Here is a 15,473-nt window from a genome sequence, read left to right as displayed (position 1 = left end):
ACATTAGAGTGTTAGAACAACAACTGACTACTGTTGGTCACTCCCATTAAAAAAAAAAAAAAATTAAAAAATTAAAAAGAACTGAAAGTTAAAAAAAAAAACCTTAAAAAAAACAAAACCACAATTCAATTGTTAATGAACAACTGTATTCCATCATTGTCCAGCAATGTATTATTTAAAATCACTGTTGACTGGAACAAACTTCAACATACCTGAGATTCTGCTTCTGTTTCCATTCATCACAGTCTGGCAAAGATCCACATACTCAAGTTTACTCAAGTTTGCTTTCTTTAAAATCACTCTACATTCTTAAAACAACTTTACAGTGTGTCACTGAACATGGTATATTATATCTAATGTACCAGTGAGAAAGGAACTGGAATGGCTTTAACATTTAAGCTAAAACACAGCAACGGATGATTGATCAGTGCAAAAAAACACAAAAAAAAACCACTGACAACATCTTTTGAAGAGTGTGACTTTAAACAAATGCCTGATTGATTGTATTCAATTGTGAACAAAAATAAAAAATTAATGCATTTTTCTCAAACCTGATAAAGCTGTGCTGTGAATGCTTATGTATGATCGTATGATCCTTTTAACGGCATGATAAAAGAGAAAAAAAGAAGAAAAAAAAAAAAAAAAAAACTTTTCTTTCAACAAAAGTACAAACAGAAACACCAACGAACGTGTAATTCTGAACCTTGTGCAATTCTGCTGTAATTGACTCCTTCACTTCTAAACATTGCCACTTTAGTTGCATGAGCATTAATAACTTAAATGACATACTAGAATTGTATGATCCCTAATAAAGTATCTCAATACCACCTGATTCTAACAAATTAGTCCATTATAACAACGGTGACATGCTGGTACCTCACCAGTGTTAGCAGATTGATATTAGATATCTAAAAATTAAATCCAGACCAATTCCCCCCATTTCTTTCTGTATTTTGAGTGTCAGTGCCAAGCCGCCATGCAAACCGTTATACTTTCAAATGGTTATCTTAAAGCAGCCAAATAATATCAATGGTGTAAACATAACTAAAATTCTCTTTCGCAAGAGCTCACAAAGCAGTTTGTACCTCTTTATATAGTTCAGGCATGAACAGTATCTGTCCATAGACTTTATACAAGGAAGAAAGGCGTATTTAAAAAAAAAAAAAAAAAACCTTGGACTATGTATTTACACTCTTTATAGTCCAAACACAATGTAATGTTAGAGAACTGATAGATCTCAGAGTGTCTTTTTGATTTCCTGTTGCAGACTTCCATTTGTAAAAGCCAAAGCCTTAATCTTAACTCCTTAAATATTTGTGCAAGGCAAGTGTAAACAAGGTCATCAGGCCTTATTACCGGTAGTTTAATATTATACGAGCCAACGTTGTTCAATATTGTCTCTGGTCTGGAGAGCTCACCGAGTCTGCTTGTACCTACTGTACGAAACAGTAGGTTTGCTGGTGAGCTGACTTCCCAGTGTTGTCCTATCCAATCCTAGGCTCACTGTAGTGATGTAAAGGTCGTCAGCACCACGGTTCTCTTTCTGATCGACCTCTGTGTAGGCTGTCACTCCTCTGCCAGGCGCTCTTCATCAGCTCCAGCGCCTCCCCACACCTCTTCTGCACCGACAGGTCTAACACCGGCTTACGAGGTAGAGGCACCTGGACAAACGTGTAGAAATTCAGGCTGTTAATCAATGAAATTAATGAATAATTAAATAAAAATAAAAATGTGTATACTTTAAAATGTAATTTATTCCTGTGATGGCAAGCTGAAATTTCAGCATCATTACTTCAGTGTCACATGACAACTTCAGAAATCATTCTAATATGCTGATTTTCACCTACTCCTAGACGATTCACCCAATCATCACCAAACTCGGTCAGCATGAAGCCAAGACTCTAAGAATGCTAAAATGCGGACGAATTTTTGATATCTCAAACGGTTTGGCCGTAGCGAGGCAACAAATTTATGGCGAGAAACAGGAAGCGTGTTATAACTTCTGCATACATTGATTTTGATGAAACTTCAGCTGTGTGTTTGTTGTAGGAGGCTGATCACACGGATGTGACTATTGTGAGTCAAAATCATAGCGCCACCAACTGGCAGCAGGACGTGTGTCAATTTAAAAAATGCTTTGAAATCACTCTCTTATTTTCCCCCCGATTTCAAACTTCATCAGTATAATGTCAAAACAGGGCAGATGTACACCTGTGAAATAATTCTTGATATCTTAAATACTGTTGCCATGGCAACACGTCAAACTTTAATAATATTCTTGGGTGTTTTTGAGGCTTTTAGTATGCTTCAAACTGCATGAAACTCGACAACCACATCAAAGTTGTTGGCCAGTAGACATGGGCAAAGCCTTACCAACGGGCATGGTGGAGGGGCTCAGTAACGCCACCTTTTGACAAAGATTAGGGGGTTGGGGACCAACAGAGTCAGCTAGTCAGCTATTTTGTTTTGAATTTGGATTTTTTTGAAAAATCAGGCTCTGAATTTTAAACTCTTAGCTAGTTTATATGATTCATACTAAACTTTTTCAACATGATGCTGAGACATTGAAGATGCTAAATTGTGAACGGATATTGGATATCTCAAATGGTGTCGCCATGGTGAGGGTTTAAAGTAATGACAAAAAAGGAAACGGGAAGAGCCTCATATCTTGCCATAATCCTAGAATATTCACCCAGTTTAAAGGGATAGTTCACCCAAAAATGAAAATTATGTCATCATTTACTCACCCTCAAGTTGCTCCAAACCTTTAAAAATTTCTTTGTTCTGTTGAACACAAAAGGAAGATATTTTGAAGAAAGTTTGTAACGAGGCTGCTTTGGGGCACCATTGACATCCATAAAAAAAAAAAATAAATAAATACTATGGAAGTCAATGGAGCCCCAGAACTGTTCAGTTTCCCACATTCTTTAAAATATCTTCCTTTGTGTTCAACATAAAAAAAATGTATACAGGTTTGGAACAGCCTGAGGGTGAGAAAATGATGACAATTTTCATTTTTGGGTGAACTAACCCATTAAATGCACATTGCCTGTCGTGCACATTCTCCCCCAAAGCCTCCGGGGTGGCAGTGGTGCTGAGGCTTGGGCCCGTCATCGCTGCTTGCAGCTATATTTTGAAAAATAAATTTTTTGTAACAAAAAAAGTTTGTGGTTTCTTCACCTGATAAACAGCAGTCCAAGCTTGGCTCAATTCTGCTAGTAGCCGATCTCGCTCCTCACATCCGCTAAAATACAAAACCCAGGGAGGGAGAAAGTGAGCGCGGTCTTCTGCAAATTCCTACAAAAAGACACAAAGGGTGAGGAATGCACAAGTTAAAAAAAGGTCTGTGAATCACAAAAGATTTCACATTCATAAGCTAATGTGATACATTAGTACACACAAGTACACATTTCTTCAAACAGTACAAAAAAAAGATCTAAGGAACACCCTATTTGTAGATGTAAAACTACAAACAGCAAACATCTGTTCACAGAGACATCTTATGCACTACAATTTAAATGAAGTCTTACAATGACACAGTATTCTTTATCGTCCTCCAGGCAAACAGCTGTGACATCGTTCAGATCAGCTCCTCCTAGAGAACGGAAAAAACTGGTCTGGCAATCCTGGTGACACGTGAGCAACTTCCTGTCTGTGAGCACAAGGCAACATGGAATACAGGGTGCAGGAGCTACTCCTTGTGGAATAATCTGAGAAACAAAAATATACAAAATGTACTGGTCAACATCTGGGGAATTCTGGTTAATTCTGGCAGGCTGGACTAAGAAAACATCAACTAAAATGCAAATGCATGTCTGGAACTGATGAGGAACAACAACACATTGTCATGAGGCGAATCTGAAAGCATTTCAAATGCAAATGCATGAATGGAAAGAAGTCTGAAACTGTGCATTTAGTCACACTTCCCAAAAAAATGCAAAGAGATCTCGTCTCCAGAATGCATAAATTAAGAACTTCAGGGAAAATGCATATAGAAAAAAAGGTTAGTGTGTGTGATGTTGGCTCACCCCTTTAGAGACAGACTGGCAGAGAAGCTGCATCCAGTCGGCCATTTCCAGTTCGTTTTCTGCGCTGAGCTCTAATGGAGGGTGTTCTGTCAGAATCACCTGAAATGCATGAGGCTTCTCCGTGCTGTTTGAACGCCTGCAGCCTCCACAGTGCCCTCCCCTACAACAGAAACACAATCACACGAACATATAAATGCTTTTAAGTGGCCATGTTTTATACTGATAATGATATATTTATTTCTTCATATTGATATTTATAAATTGCCAAGAGTGAAATCTATGAACTGGAAAACAGTACTGAGAGTAACTGATTACATGTAATCTGGATTACGTAATCAGATTAAGTAAATGTAATTAGATTGTTACATTTTAAAATACTTGTAATCAGACTACAGTTACTTTTTATTGATTACATGTTATTCTCACATTGGCAGTATTTATTTATAATTCGTTGAGTCTCCCTACTACTTCTTTTTTATCTTTTACATTTTCTTTTCTAAAAAAAGCCTACTGTTTAAATACATTTAGAAGGTTTTCCAGCTTTGTGGAATTGCATAGACCAGCCACGGAGCACCAAAGTCACATGATTTCAGTAAACGAGGCTTCGTTACGTCATAAGTGTTTCAAAATTTCAATGGTTCACGTGACTTTGGCAGTTTGATACATGCTCCGAACCACTGATTCGAAACAAAAGATTCGTAAAGCTTTGAAGCTTCATGAAGCAGTGTTTTGAAATCGGAAGCAGTTATTTTGTTTTTGTGGCACACAAAAAGTATTCTCTTTGTCAACCACTGTACTCACATGAACTGTTTTAAATAAATCTTTAGTACCTTTCTGGGCATTGAAAAAGAAAATTAACTTGCTGGCAATGGAGGCCTCACTGAGTCATCGGATTTTATCAAAAATATTTTAATTTACGGGTCTGTCTTACGGGTGTGGAACGACATGAGGGTGAGTAATTAATGACAAAATTTTCATTTTTGGGTAAACTAACCCTTTAAGAATTGTTTTCTCAACATTGCATTTCTAATCAGCTTGTGACAAACACATTAATTATTATTGTTATTTATCACTCAGTGAGTCATTTAACCATGTATTACTGTCTTTGGAAGGTTTTTATCTTCCAAACACATTAAAATGTACACATTCACATCATTTAATATCTGCAACTTTTTTGTCAGCTGTTCACTTGTTATTTACTTGATGTATCCCCTAAGATTTTAAGTTAATAAGTCAATTTTTAAAAAAATATTTTTTAATAAGGGTTTTATTTTGATTGCTTCTATTTTAAAATTATTTATTTTAATTTTTAATTTTAAGTTTTTATTATTTAATTACTTAATATCTTTTCATTAATGTATTATTTAATGCACTTTATGTTGTTGATAACGATATTTTCTTTCTCTGTATGGTATTTTGACCATCCTATTCCAATCAATGTGATAAACGAGTTAGGTGATGTCTAAAGGAAATCAAAAAGTAGTCTGACTATTTTACTTTAAATATGTAATCTAATGGACTATGTTACTAACTAAAAAATTTTCACATGTAAATTGGAAACAGTAACCGATTACAATTTCTAAGTCATCTGCCCAGCCCAGCTGGAACAACAGTGAAAGCTTACCCCATGGTAACAGACATCAAAGGTGTAACATCTGTTCTCTCTGCATACTGATACAGGATGCCATTGCTGCCAGGTGAACAGTAGATTAAGATTCAGTACACATGAACAGCTTGCAGAAACACTGTCAAATAGTTTAAAGCGCCAAACCCTTTTGTACCTGAGAACCAAGTAACAGCTTTTCCACACTTCCTTCCCCAAATAAGAGTTCCCGGCCCGGTACAACAGTGGCCCCTCTTTAGTACTGCTGGATTCTCTGGATCTGGATGGAGATGTAGGTGAAGCCACTGTCACATCCATGGGGTCCTCCCAGTGAACCAGAGAATATAGCCGGATGCTCATCTCCGACAACTACACAAACACATTTTAGCACAAAATCAATGACAAGTCCTAGCATGTGCATTTAGTTAACTATTTGATGTGCCAAATACTTTTGCAATGTCTTCCTTTCAAAAACAGGTAATTTGAACAGAAAGGAAAAAGATGCAAAATTATTTTCTTTCTCTTTGAAATGTAATAATTCATGCATTAAAAAAGGCTAAATATATTGTGTTATAATAATAATAATAATAATAATAATAATAATATTTTTTAGAATTTTAATCACGTTAGATTATTTAAATGTAAAAATAAAATTAATAATATAAATTCTATTAATAGTAATAACAATAATAATATACTCATTTGGATAATTTTAAGTCATCCTGCATTCCCCATCAGTTTGCTGAGGCCACCTAGTTGAGAACCACTGGTCTAAACTGTATGATCATTATCAATGCTTTAATTGTTATAGGAAGAGTCAGCATGAAGAACTAAGAATATCAAAGTGAGCCACTGTCTCATGCATTATTCAGGATGATAGATCTTCTCCACTTACCTCACAGTGAGTCTCTTGGCATACAAACTTAGAAAGAGCAAGTTTCTCCATGGTGGCGTCAGTGAGAACAGAGGGGTAGGGAGGTTCCCTACAGCCATTTTCCAAGGCTGCCTTGAGCACAGTCAGGAACCAGCTGAGGAGAGAACATGAAGAGATATTCTTCAAAGGCTTACATACTAATTAACCTCACAGGGATGTTCTTCAATTTAAAAAACTCACACAGTCAGAGATGAGTCGGCTGTGTCTAGCAGGAACTGCCGTCTTCTGTTAGTGCATACCAGAGTGATAGTCTGCTGGTGAAGTCCCACCTAAGGCACAAACAAGGGCTCTAATCTCTCTGCAGCATGTCAAACTGATCATTTAGGCTTCAGATTTTTTACTCACAGAGATGTAGTCAAGCTCATTATAAGACACTGCCTCCTCAACACTATAAGGCTTCTCTGCTGCCCCTGAAAAACAATAGGACACAACAACAAATGTAAACAAGAGCTTCTGCAGATGTTCCTAGCAATGTCCTGCTCTTCCACTGAAGGTTTGCTGACCTTTACGCAAGAGGTAAATGTAGCAGTCTGTCAACAGCAGATACAGGGGCTGTAAATCTCCTTCCATGTGGCCTGTGCTCATTCTCACCATCTGAAATAAATGTACAAATACAAACAATCAATAGGATAGAATCATTTTACATTTTATTAATGTCTGTGTGATTCATATTACACATTAATAGAAGCATACAATAGCATGTTTAATTACACGTAGGTCAATTATATTTGAAGTAGGGCCTTGTTTACTGGTATTATTTCCCAGATTTCATTCATTAATTTCAAGAGAGTCTCTTATTTCAGGATTATATACATTACCCACTACATAAACACACAAACACCACAAACTATTTCGAAATGTGCACACATTTTAATATCACTACAAATGTGACGTTTTAGGCAGCATATTTGCTCATACTTGTATTACTTTGGATATGCATGATTAATATGATTGTATGTTTATGTCATAACCAATTTTTTCAATAAACCATTGTACATGTACACTTTTATTCAAAAGTTTGTTTTTAAAAGATATTAATATTTTTAATTAATTGCTTTTTTCATAGAGGTCACATTAAATTGATGAAAAATGACATTAAAAACATTTATAATGTTACAAAAGATTTAAATCAAAAAATGCTGTTTTAATCTTTCTATTCACCAAAAAAATCCTGAAAAAAAATATATAATGGTTTCCACAAAATATTAAGTAGCACATCCATTTTCAACATTGATAATAATAATAAATGCTTCTTGAGCAAAAAATCATCATATTAAAGGTGCCCTAGAACTTTTTTTTTTAAAAAGATGTAATATAAGTCTAAGGTGTCCCCTGAATGTGTCTGTGAAGTTTCAGCTCAAAATACCCCATAGATTTTTTTTTTAATTCATTTTTTTAACTGCCTATTTTGGGGCATCATTATAAATGAGCCGATTCAGGGCTACTGGCCCTTTAATTCTCGTGCTCCACGTCCACGGAGCTCGTGCTTGCCTTGAACAGTGCATAAACAAAGTTCACACAGCTAATATAACCCTCAAATGGATCTTTACACAGTGTTTGTCATGCATGTGACAGATTATGTGAGTATTGTATACCGTTATATTGTTTACATTTGGTTCTGAATGAATTTGAGGCTGTGCTCCGTGGCTAACGGCTAACGCTACACTGTTGGAGAGATTTATAAAGAATGAAGTTGTGTTTATGAATTATACAGACTGCAAGTGTTTAATAATGAAAATAGCGACGGCTCTTGTCTCCGTGAATACAGTAAGAAACGATGGTCACTTTAACCACATTTAACAGTACATTAGCAACATGCTAACGAAACATTTAGAAAGACAGTTTACAAATATCACTAAAAATATCATGGATCATGGATCATGTCAGTTATTATTGCTCCATCTGCCATTTTTTGCTATTGTTCTTGCTTGCTTACCTAGTCTGTTGATTCACCTGTGCAGATCCAGACGTTACTGGCTGCCCTTGTCTAATGCCTTTCATAATGTTGGAAACATGGGCTGGTATATGCAAATATTGGGGGCGTACACCCCGACTGTTACGTAACAGTCGGTGTTATGTTGAGATTCGCCTGTTCTTCGGAGGTCTTTTAAACAAATGAGATTTATATAAGAAGGAGGAAACAATGGAGTTTGAGACTCACTGTATGTCTTTTCCATGTACTGAACTCTTGTTATTTAACTATGCCAAGATAAATTCAATTTTTCATTCGAGGGCACCTTTAAAGGATCATGTGATACTGAAGACTGGAATAATGGCTGCTGAAAATACAGCTTTATCATCACAGGAATAAATTATATTTTAAAATACATTAAAACAGAAAACAAAAAATTGTAATAATATTTCATATTACTGTTTTGTTTGTTTGTTTGTTTGTTTGTTTGTTTGTTTAAATAAATGCAGACTTGTTGAGCATAAGAGACTTCTTTAAAAAAAACTACTGCTAATACAAACTTTTGAACGGTAGTGTATATATATATATATATATATGTGTATATACCTTGTTTGATTTTTCCATCTGACTCTGGGGGTCACAAATGTCATAGAATGTTTTAGTAAATGGGCAAAATGAGGAAAATGTGGCCAAGATATCTTGCACTAGTAAGCTGCAGCATGGACACAAAGTAAAACTAATTACATATGTATCCATTTGTTTACCTTAAAGAGCTGTTCTTCATTCTCCCTGAAAACGTGAATCATGAGCAGCAGCAAGTGATTATTATCCACCCTGTACAACAAACAAAAAAAAATAACTTAACCTCATAATACATCACACATTGTGTCATTATTAGAGCTATTCTAAGCCTAAAATCTCATTGATTAAAAGATAACCACAGTTTACAATCTCACTTAAACTCTGCAGCATGGGAGTTTTGTATTGCACGGGCTTTATCCTCCTCCTGCTCTTCTTCTGCTTTACTCTGTTTCTCCTGAGCTGACGTCTCTATGGGGATGGACTGATCCTGCCCTGCAGCTGGTGCCTCTGCTTCTCCCTCATCTTCATCGCCAACAGGAACATCCTGCGGCTCGCCATTCCCTGCAGAGTCATTGTGCCCACCACACGAGGCAGCAGGGTCTGGACTCTGGGAGGTAAAGCAGTAGAAGTCTGCAGGTGGCAGGGGGGCCTGCAGGAAGCTACCGTTTGGGTCTGGAGGTTCACCACCTGAGTCCTCTCGAAAGGGCCGCTGATGGGGAGGTCCATCGTGACTAGTGCATATCCCATCCACTCCCTCCTCACCTTCATGTGGTTGCCAGATGTCTCCATCCAGAGAACCGTTCAGCCTGTCCATGACGTCACGGAGGGGTTGGCCCACACTGTCCATGGAAGTGTCCGTCATTTCAGGAAGCCTCAGTCCAGCCTCCGGGTCTTCATCTTCTCCTTCTTGTCTCCCATTCCTCATGGACTCTGTCCCAGGACCGTCTGGCCCCTCAGGAGGACCCCGACTGTCCACGTTAAGCTTGTCTACTATAATGTCTCTCTCAACCACTATCTGAAGGCTTTCCTCAGTGTCGGCCGTGTCTGGAGAAATGACATTCTGCTCACTGCTCACAGACACAGAGTCTGTTGACCCTCTTCCTCGTCGTTTCTTACCAGGCCTTCTGCGCCTTGCCATTCTGTCACACAAAGATATATTTATGAAAACAAAACAAGGAAATCATCAGTTCCTCTACCTAATGTTAAACCTATTTAGCATAGTGTCAATGTAAAATACATATATAAAGTACATATATTTAAATTGAGTTTAAAGGTGAAGCGTGTCACTTCTGTGGCATTAGTAGTAGCAAATATTATTGCAAAAATTCATTTTCCATTAACACCCATTCAAGAGTGTCCATTTATTCTGATTAAATAAAATATTAAATTAGTTATGTTATGCCAGCGACCTGTTTTGGAGGGCTCTTAAACCAAAAACCATGCTAGCAGAGCAACTGTCATAAAGAAAAATTGAAATGCTAACAGATTTTTCACCATATTACAGAGTTACTTGACAAAACAAGCTCACATCAGAGGTCAAGCCACAAACTGACATCTCAAACTGCTCAAAAAAATGTTTCGAGAACGTGTTTACAGACTTTGGGAAGTTAACCAAAAATGGTTTACTTATAGTTACATTAAATTAAAAGACATTATTGTAATACAAAATGACACGCTTCACCCTTTCAACGAATAATGTGTGATTTTCCACTACTATATTCCTTCACCATTAGCGCTAATGCTCAAGACACACCTAATGACTTCCAGCTCAGTGTTGGTGATCTCAGCATCTTCTCCTGTTGTGGAAGCATGACGGCTAGCCATGTGAACCGGGGTGACATCAGCGGAAGTGTTAGTGTCCGAGTCCTCATTGAAGGGATTGTGCCGAAACGTAGGGCTTCGAGACAGAGACATGGTCCTGATGGTGCCAGCAGAGGCCCTGATCACCACACAGTCACTGACAACAGTCTGAGGGTCCGATCCTGAGGAACGGGGCCCGCTGACTGGATCGGTCAAGTCTCCCTCTGTTAGAAAACGACAAGAAGCGAAACCATCTTAAACATGCAGGTATTAATAACTCATATTAGGAGTGTTAGGCAGAATAAACAGCTACTGAATCATGAGGAATGCACAGAGACATACAACAAACAGAAGTTGTTTTGAAAAACAAACTTAGCTTTCCAGCTACTTCCATCTCATCCTTTTATTTATCTAAAAATTATGGGAAAATAATCACAAATGGTGCAAATGATTAAATCACCTGTAAATAAACATTTTTTGCTGTTACTTTGCCTCATACATATATACATATATTGCAGTACTGAAGACAGACACGTGTGCTGGAGCTCTTGCAATGGTTCTGACTATTCTGACTGTTTATTTTAGAAGGAGGATGGAATATAATTGGAATATAAAACTGCTTCATTAAGTGTTATATCTGCATTAAATACAATGAAGTACTCTACAAAATATAATAATAGTATATTAATAGTATAATAGTCTTTTTTTTTTTAAAGAACATACTATTAATTAATTTAATATCATGCAAACAAAGACTTCTACATTTAAAAGACTGCTATTTGGCTATTATGGTCAGCATTTCATAATCAATAAGTTATGACTGATATTTGCCTTTGAATTTAAAGCTTTGGAAGCAGTTGGTTGAAATCCAAGCAGCAAACATGCAAACCAGCCGCCACACTGCTGCAGGTGCAATAGCAGAAAACGCAATTCATCAACAGACAGCGAGTTTCAGCTGCATCAGGCACTGTATATGCTTTAGTATCACCCCAAAAAGCCCTGCATCAGCAAAGGGTTGAATTCTGTTTAGTCTAATATAGACCATGGGCACCAGCAACCCGTCTATGAAATCATTACAAGCACATTGTCTATAACAGCTTCTGCACATGAAGAAACAAACGTGCACTGAGTGAAACAGACATGCGCAATGCTGGTTAGTAGGTTTGGATGGATGGATTGTGTGGGGTTGCAAACGTTAGATTGGGGAGGGGGAAATAACCATGTCCCACCTTCCCAGTCTGCACTCGGCAGTGACTGCAACACAGGGAAGATGTCACCAAAATCATAATCTAAAAAAGGAGAAATAAGACTCATCAATAGGCAGGAAAGGATGATGAAGTGAATGAAAGAAAAACAGAAACTGTAAGAGAACAAAAGTGTATGTGAAACTTGGCATATAAGGAACTAATAAAAAACTGAATGAGACATTGTGACATAATGAACTGTGAAATGTGTCACTACATTAAATGAAAGCATTAATGTGTGATGATCATGTAAGTTCACAGATTATTGAACACTCACTGTCCTCATCTTTTATATAAATAAACTTTAACAAAGTCATCTTGGTCCAGAATAATGAATTATATCAAGGGAAATATGCCAATTTGTAAAAGAAAGAAGAAAATAGAAAGACAGTATAATAATAGTGTGAAAATAAGATAGAGAAGTTGGAATAGTAACAGACACAGAGGGAGAAAAAAGAATCCGGGCAGCTCACCTTCACTGGATGGGGCAATGGCGCTGTCGTCCCACTCAAGGTTAGTGGAGGTGAGGGAAGTGAAAGAGTGCAACGACAGGCTATCAGAGCTTGGTAACCTCTCCTCAAAATCCAACAGATTCTGAGGTTTGTAGTATTCTGGCATGTAAGGAGCAACATCAAGGTATGGCACATCCTGTTACCAAATAAAAAAAAATAAAGCATTATTAGGCCATGGAGAAATCGAAACATTCAGTCATTAAAGATATTGTATGGTATAAGATTTATTAATGGAAGAGTGGGTAATTAAGAGGGTAACTGACATTAAATATGTATAAAGTGTATATGGCATTCATAACTCCATCTAAAACAATTTTAAATAGTTTTGCTAATTTTTACAAATATAATTATTAGCACTTCAAATTGAGAGACAACATAATATATACATAGTTATATATAAAAAAAAAAATTATATATATATATATATATATATATATAGTAGTCAGCATTTGAAGTGGAGCAAAACCTTTCATCAAAATTGTCCTAAAACCTTCTTCTTAGGACAACTTAGTTCTTAAGACAACTTTTATGAACTTTTTTTGATCCACTTCAAATGTTGACTACTGTGTGTGTATATATATATATATATTTTTTTTTTTTTTTATATATATATATATATATATATATATATATATATATATATATATATATATATATATATATATATATATATATATATTGCAGGGCTATTTAAAAATGAACTATTGAAGGAATGAGAGTGATTAAAAGGTGTCAAAAAAACCTGACCTGTCAGAGCACCTAAATGATACACTTTATCATATTTTGAAACAGCTTGTAAAGAGCAGTCAGTTGTTTGGCACTAAACTGTATAACATATGATATGTCCTGTATTAGACACTTCAGGTCTAGGACATACAGTGGAACAGCCAATAAATAAAGAGTAATACCAGTTCGAGGTCAAAGCGGATGAACTCGAGCCCAGAGACAAGCGTAAGAAACAGAGTGAGATGATCATGACTGCAAACCAAAGCATTTCTGTAAAGGAGGAAATCACAAAAATCAGATGACTGCTTAAAGGAAGCACTTATATGATCTGAAACCACAGAAAACAATAATACCCATTATCTCAAAGTCACTCACTTGTAATAGTATTTCTGGAGCAGTCCTTGATTCTCTTGAAAAAGTCGGAGGTAGCTTTCTAAAGAACTTTCACTGAGTGCCAAGTAGAGCCAGGCACGACCTGCAGAACACAGCAGTCATAACTGACCACATGAAACAAGGCCACACAGTGCCACAATATTCAACATCTGAATATATCTGCAAAAAATAATACTGACCCTATACATTTGAACAGTAGTGTACTTTAAAACCACTATAAAGCACATCACAGAGTCAGGTGGTAAAGGTTTTGGTCTTACTTCTGCCAAGATTGGTAGCTATGTGCTGGAGTTCGTCGATCTGTCTGACGGCCTCTCGCCGTGTGAAGTGTAATACCAGGACCCAGTAACCTGATGAGATGTCCTGCAGCCTTTAAATCATAAAGAAAAGAGAAGACCGGTGTGCTTTCAAATGTCTACTTAATAAGTGTTTGAATTTTCAAAGGTTTTGACCTCTATGTCTAACCCATAAAGCAGAGCATGATCCAGGTGTTCACACAACCGCTGAAGAACCCGGTCGTGATTCCTGATGGCTGGCGTCTCATCCTCACAGGCGGCAAAGTAACTCTGCAACTGCGGATCAAATGTTACAAAGTGTTAAAGAATGATCACTTGAACATGAATGAAAAATGAATTGTTCTGTCTGGTAAATTTCTGAAGTGCACACAACCATGACATTCCAATCAATCCTTTTCATTCTGGATGAACAACCTGAGATGAGAAATGCACTTTTCTTTTTTAGAATTCACCATTCTGTGATTAACTGATGGAAGTGGAGCTTATGTTTGTAAGTCCATCAAAAATCCATGAGAAAGTACTAATACCAAGCACCTGATGAGCTAATATCTGAATGACTAAGTCAAAAGAAGGAAGGGTGTGTAAGCCACTATTAATCTGATTGAATCGCAGGTGCAAAAGACCAAGAAAGAAAGTTGCAAACAGCAAAGGTTCAATAAGTTTATACAGAACAAAAAGACAGGATGACCTGAGATGTTCCCATAAAATAAGCAGCAAGCTGTTTGTCCTATTAATAGGATCCCATTTGATCACAGGACTTGTTTACAGGGGCATCCTGTCACCGTTTTGATGTGTCTATAATGCACAAGTGTTTACTTCACTGAAGCCTAAAATGAATTTATCCCTTTCATGTCATTTTACTGATAAGTAGGTATTAACTACGCTTTAGGTACACAATATAAACCAGAATAATCAATTTAATGCAGCGACAGTTGACTGGTTAACCTGGCTAACCTCATTAAACATTGACTTGGAAACACTGGATGTTATTCTTAAGATGTCAAGGCGTTTGTCTTCACCAAAACAAAACGGGAGGGGGAGGGAGGCCCAACTATTTTGATAGCGTTAACATCAAAAACCTCAAACTAACCTTCGAATTATAATCTAGAGAAGCTCGTTATATATCCTCGCTGCATGTATAGAGGTTTCTTACCTTCTTGACGGAAAGAGAGATGTTTTCGAGGATCCTGTCTTTGACTTTGAGTTGATCCATGTCTGGCTCTGCTCTTTCGGCGGGTGTCAGCTGACGCGCGCTCCCGACTCGGTTTGTGTTCACAGGCCACGAGCTGTTTAGTGATGACGTTAATGTGTAGTTTTTGCGGTTTCGTTTTATGTAATATAAGGTCTGTGGTAAACATTACTCGAAGAGACTTTCAAATGTTACTCTAAAACATAATTACACGCGGTCATACTTCAAATTTGGATTTTGAAACAGCAGTTTGT

At 36.9% G+C, this 15,473-nt stretch overlaps 1 protein-coding gene across 3 annotated transcripts; it reads right to left on the bottom strand.

Moving 5' to 3' along the window:
- Positions 1-124: 124 nt before the first annotated feature.
- plekhm2 (pleckstrin homology domain containing, family M (with RUN domain) member 2) lies at positions 125-15,365 on the bottom strand. 3 transcript variants are annotated; one of them, XM_048178461.1, is made up of 21 exons: positions 15,184-15,365; positions 14,200-14,306; positions 13,995-14,104; positions 13,717-13,816; positions 13,524-13,611; positions 12,577-12,751; positions 12,089-12,148; positions 10,813-11,083; positions 9,434-10,198; positions 9,242-9,311; positions 9,084-9,107; positions 7,069-7,159; positions 6,911-6,975; positions 6,746-6,834; positions 6,527-6,659; positions 5,810-6,000; positions 5,653-5,718; positions 4,029-4,188; positions 3,531-3,710; positions 3,181-3,297; positions 125-1,661 (listed from the first exon to the last, which is right to left on the bottom strand). In XM_048178461.1, exons 1-21 carry the CDS (start codon positions 15,241-15,243, stop codon positions 1,524-1,526), a joined length of 3,060 nt encoding a protein of 1,019 aa, XP_048034418.1. In that variant the 5' UTR covers positions 15,244-15,365; the 3' UTR covers positions 125-1,523. The 3 variants fall into 3 exon arrangements, with proteins under 3 accessions (XP_048034418.1, XP_048034420.1, XP_048034419.1); XM_048178463.1 differs by lacking the exon at positions 12,089-12,148 and having other exon boundaries at positions 15,184-15,364; XM_048178462.1 differs by lacking the exon at positions 9,084-9,107 and having other exon boundaries at positions 15,184-15,360.
- Between the last annotated feature and the right edge of the window lie 108 nt (positions 15,366-15,473).

The sequence above is a fragment of the Megalobrama amblycephala genome, linkage group LG24, assembly GCF_018812025.1.
Source record: "Megalobrama amblycephala isolate DHTTF-2021 linkage group LG24, ASM1881202v1, whole genome shotgun sequence".
Lineage (NCBI taxonomy): Eukaryota > Metazoa > Chordata > Actinopteri > Cypriniformes > Xenocyprididae > Megalobrama > Megalobrama amblycephala.
Note: the sequence above shows the minus strand (reverse complement) of the source record. Positions and strands in the feature narration are given on the sequence as shown.

Bases quoted from the DNA above. Each gene is read 5' to 3' on its own strand.
- plekhm2 (XM_048178461.1), bottom strand. From the start codon at position 15,243: ATGGATCAACTCAAAGTCAAAGACAGGATCCTCGAAAACATCTCTCTT. The intron at 6,976-7,068 runs GTCAGCAAACCT...ATTGTTTTTCAG, and splicing joins CATTTACCTCTTGCGTAAAG to GGGCAGCAGAGAAGCCTTAT. The intron at 6,001-6,526 runs GTAAGTGGAGAA...GTGTTTGTGTAG, and splicing joins GCCAAGAGACTCACTGTGAG to TTGTCGGAGATGAGCATCCG.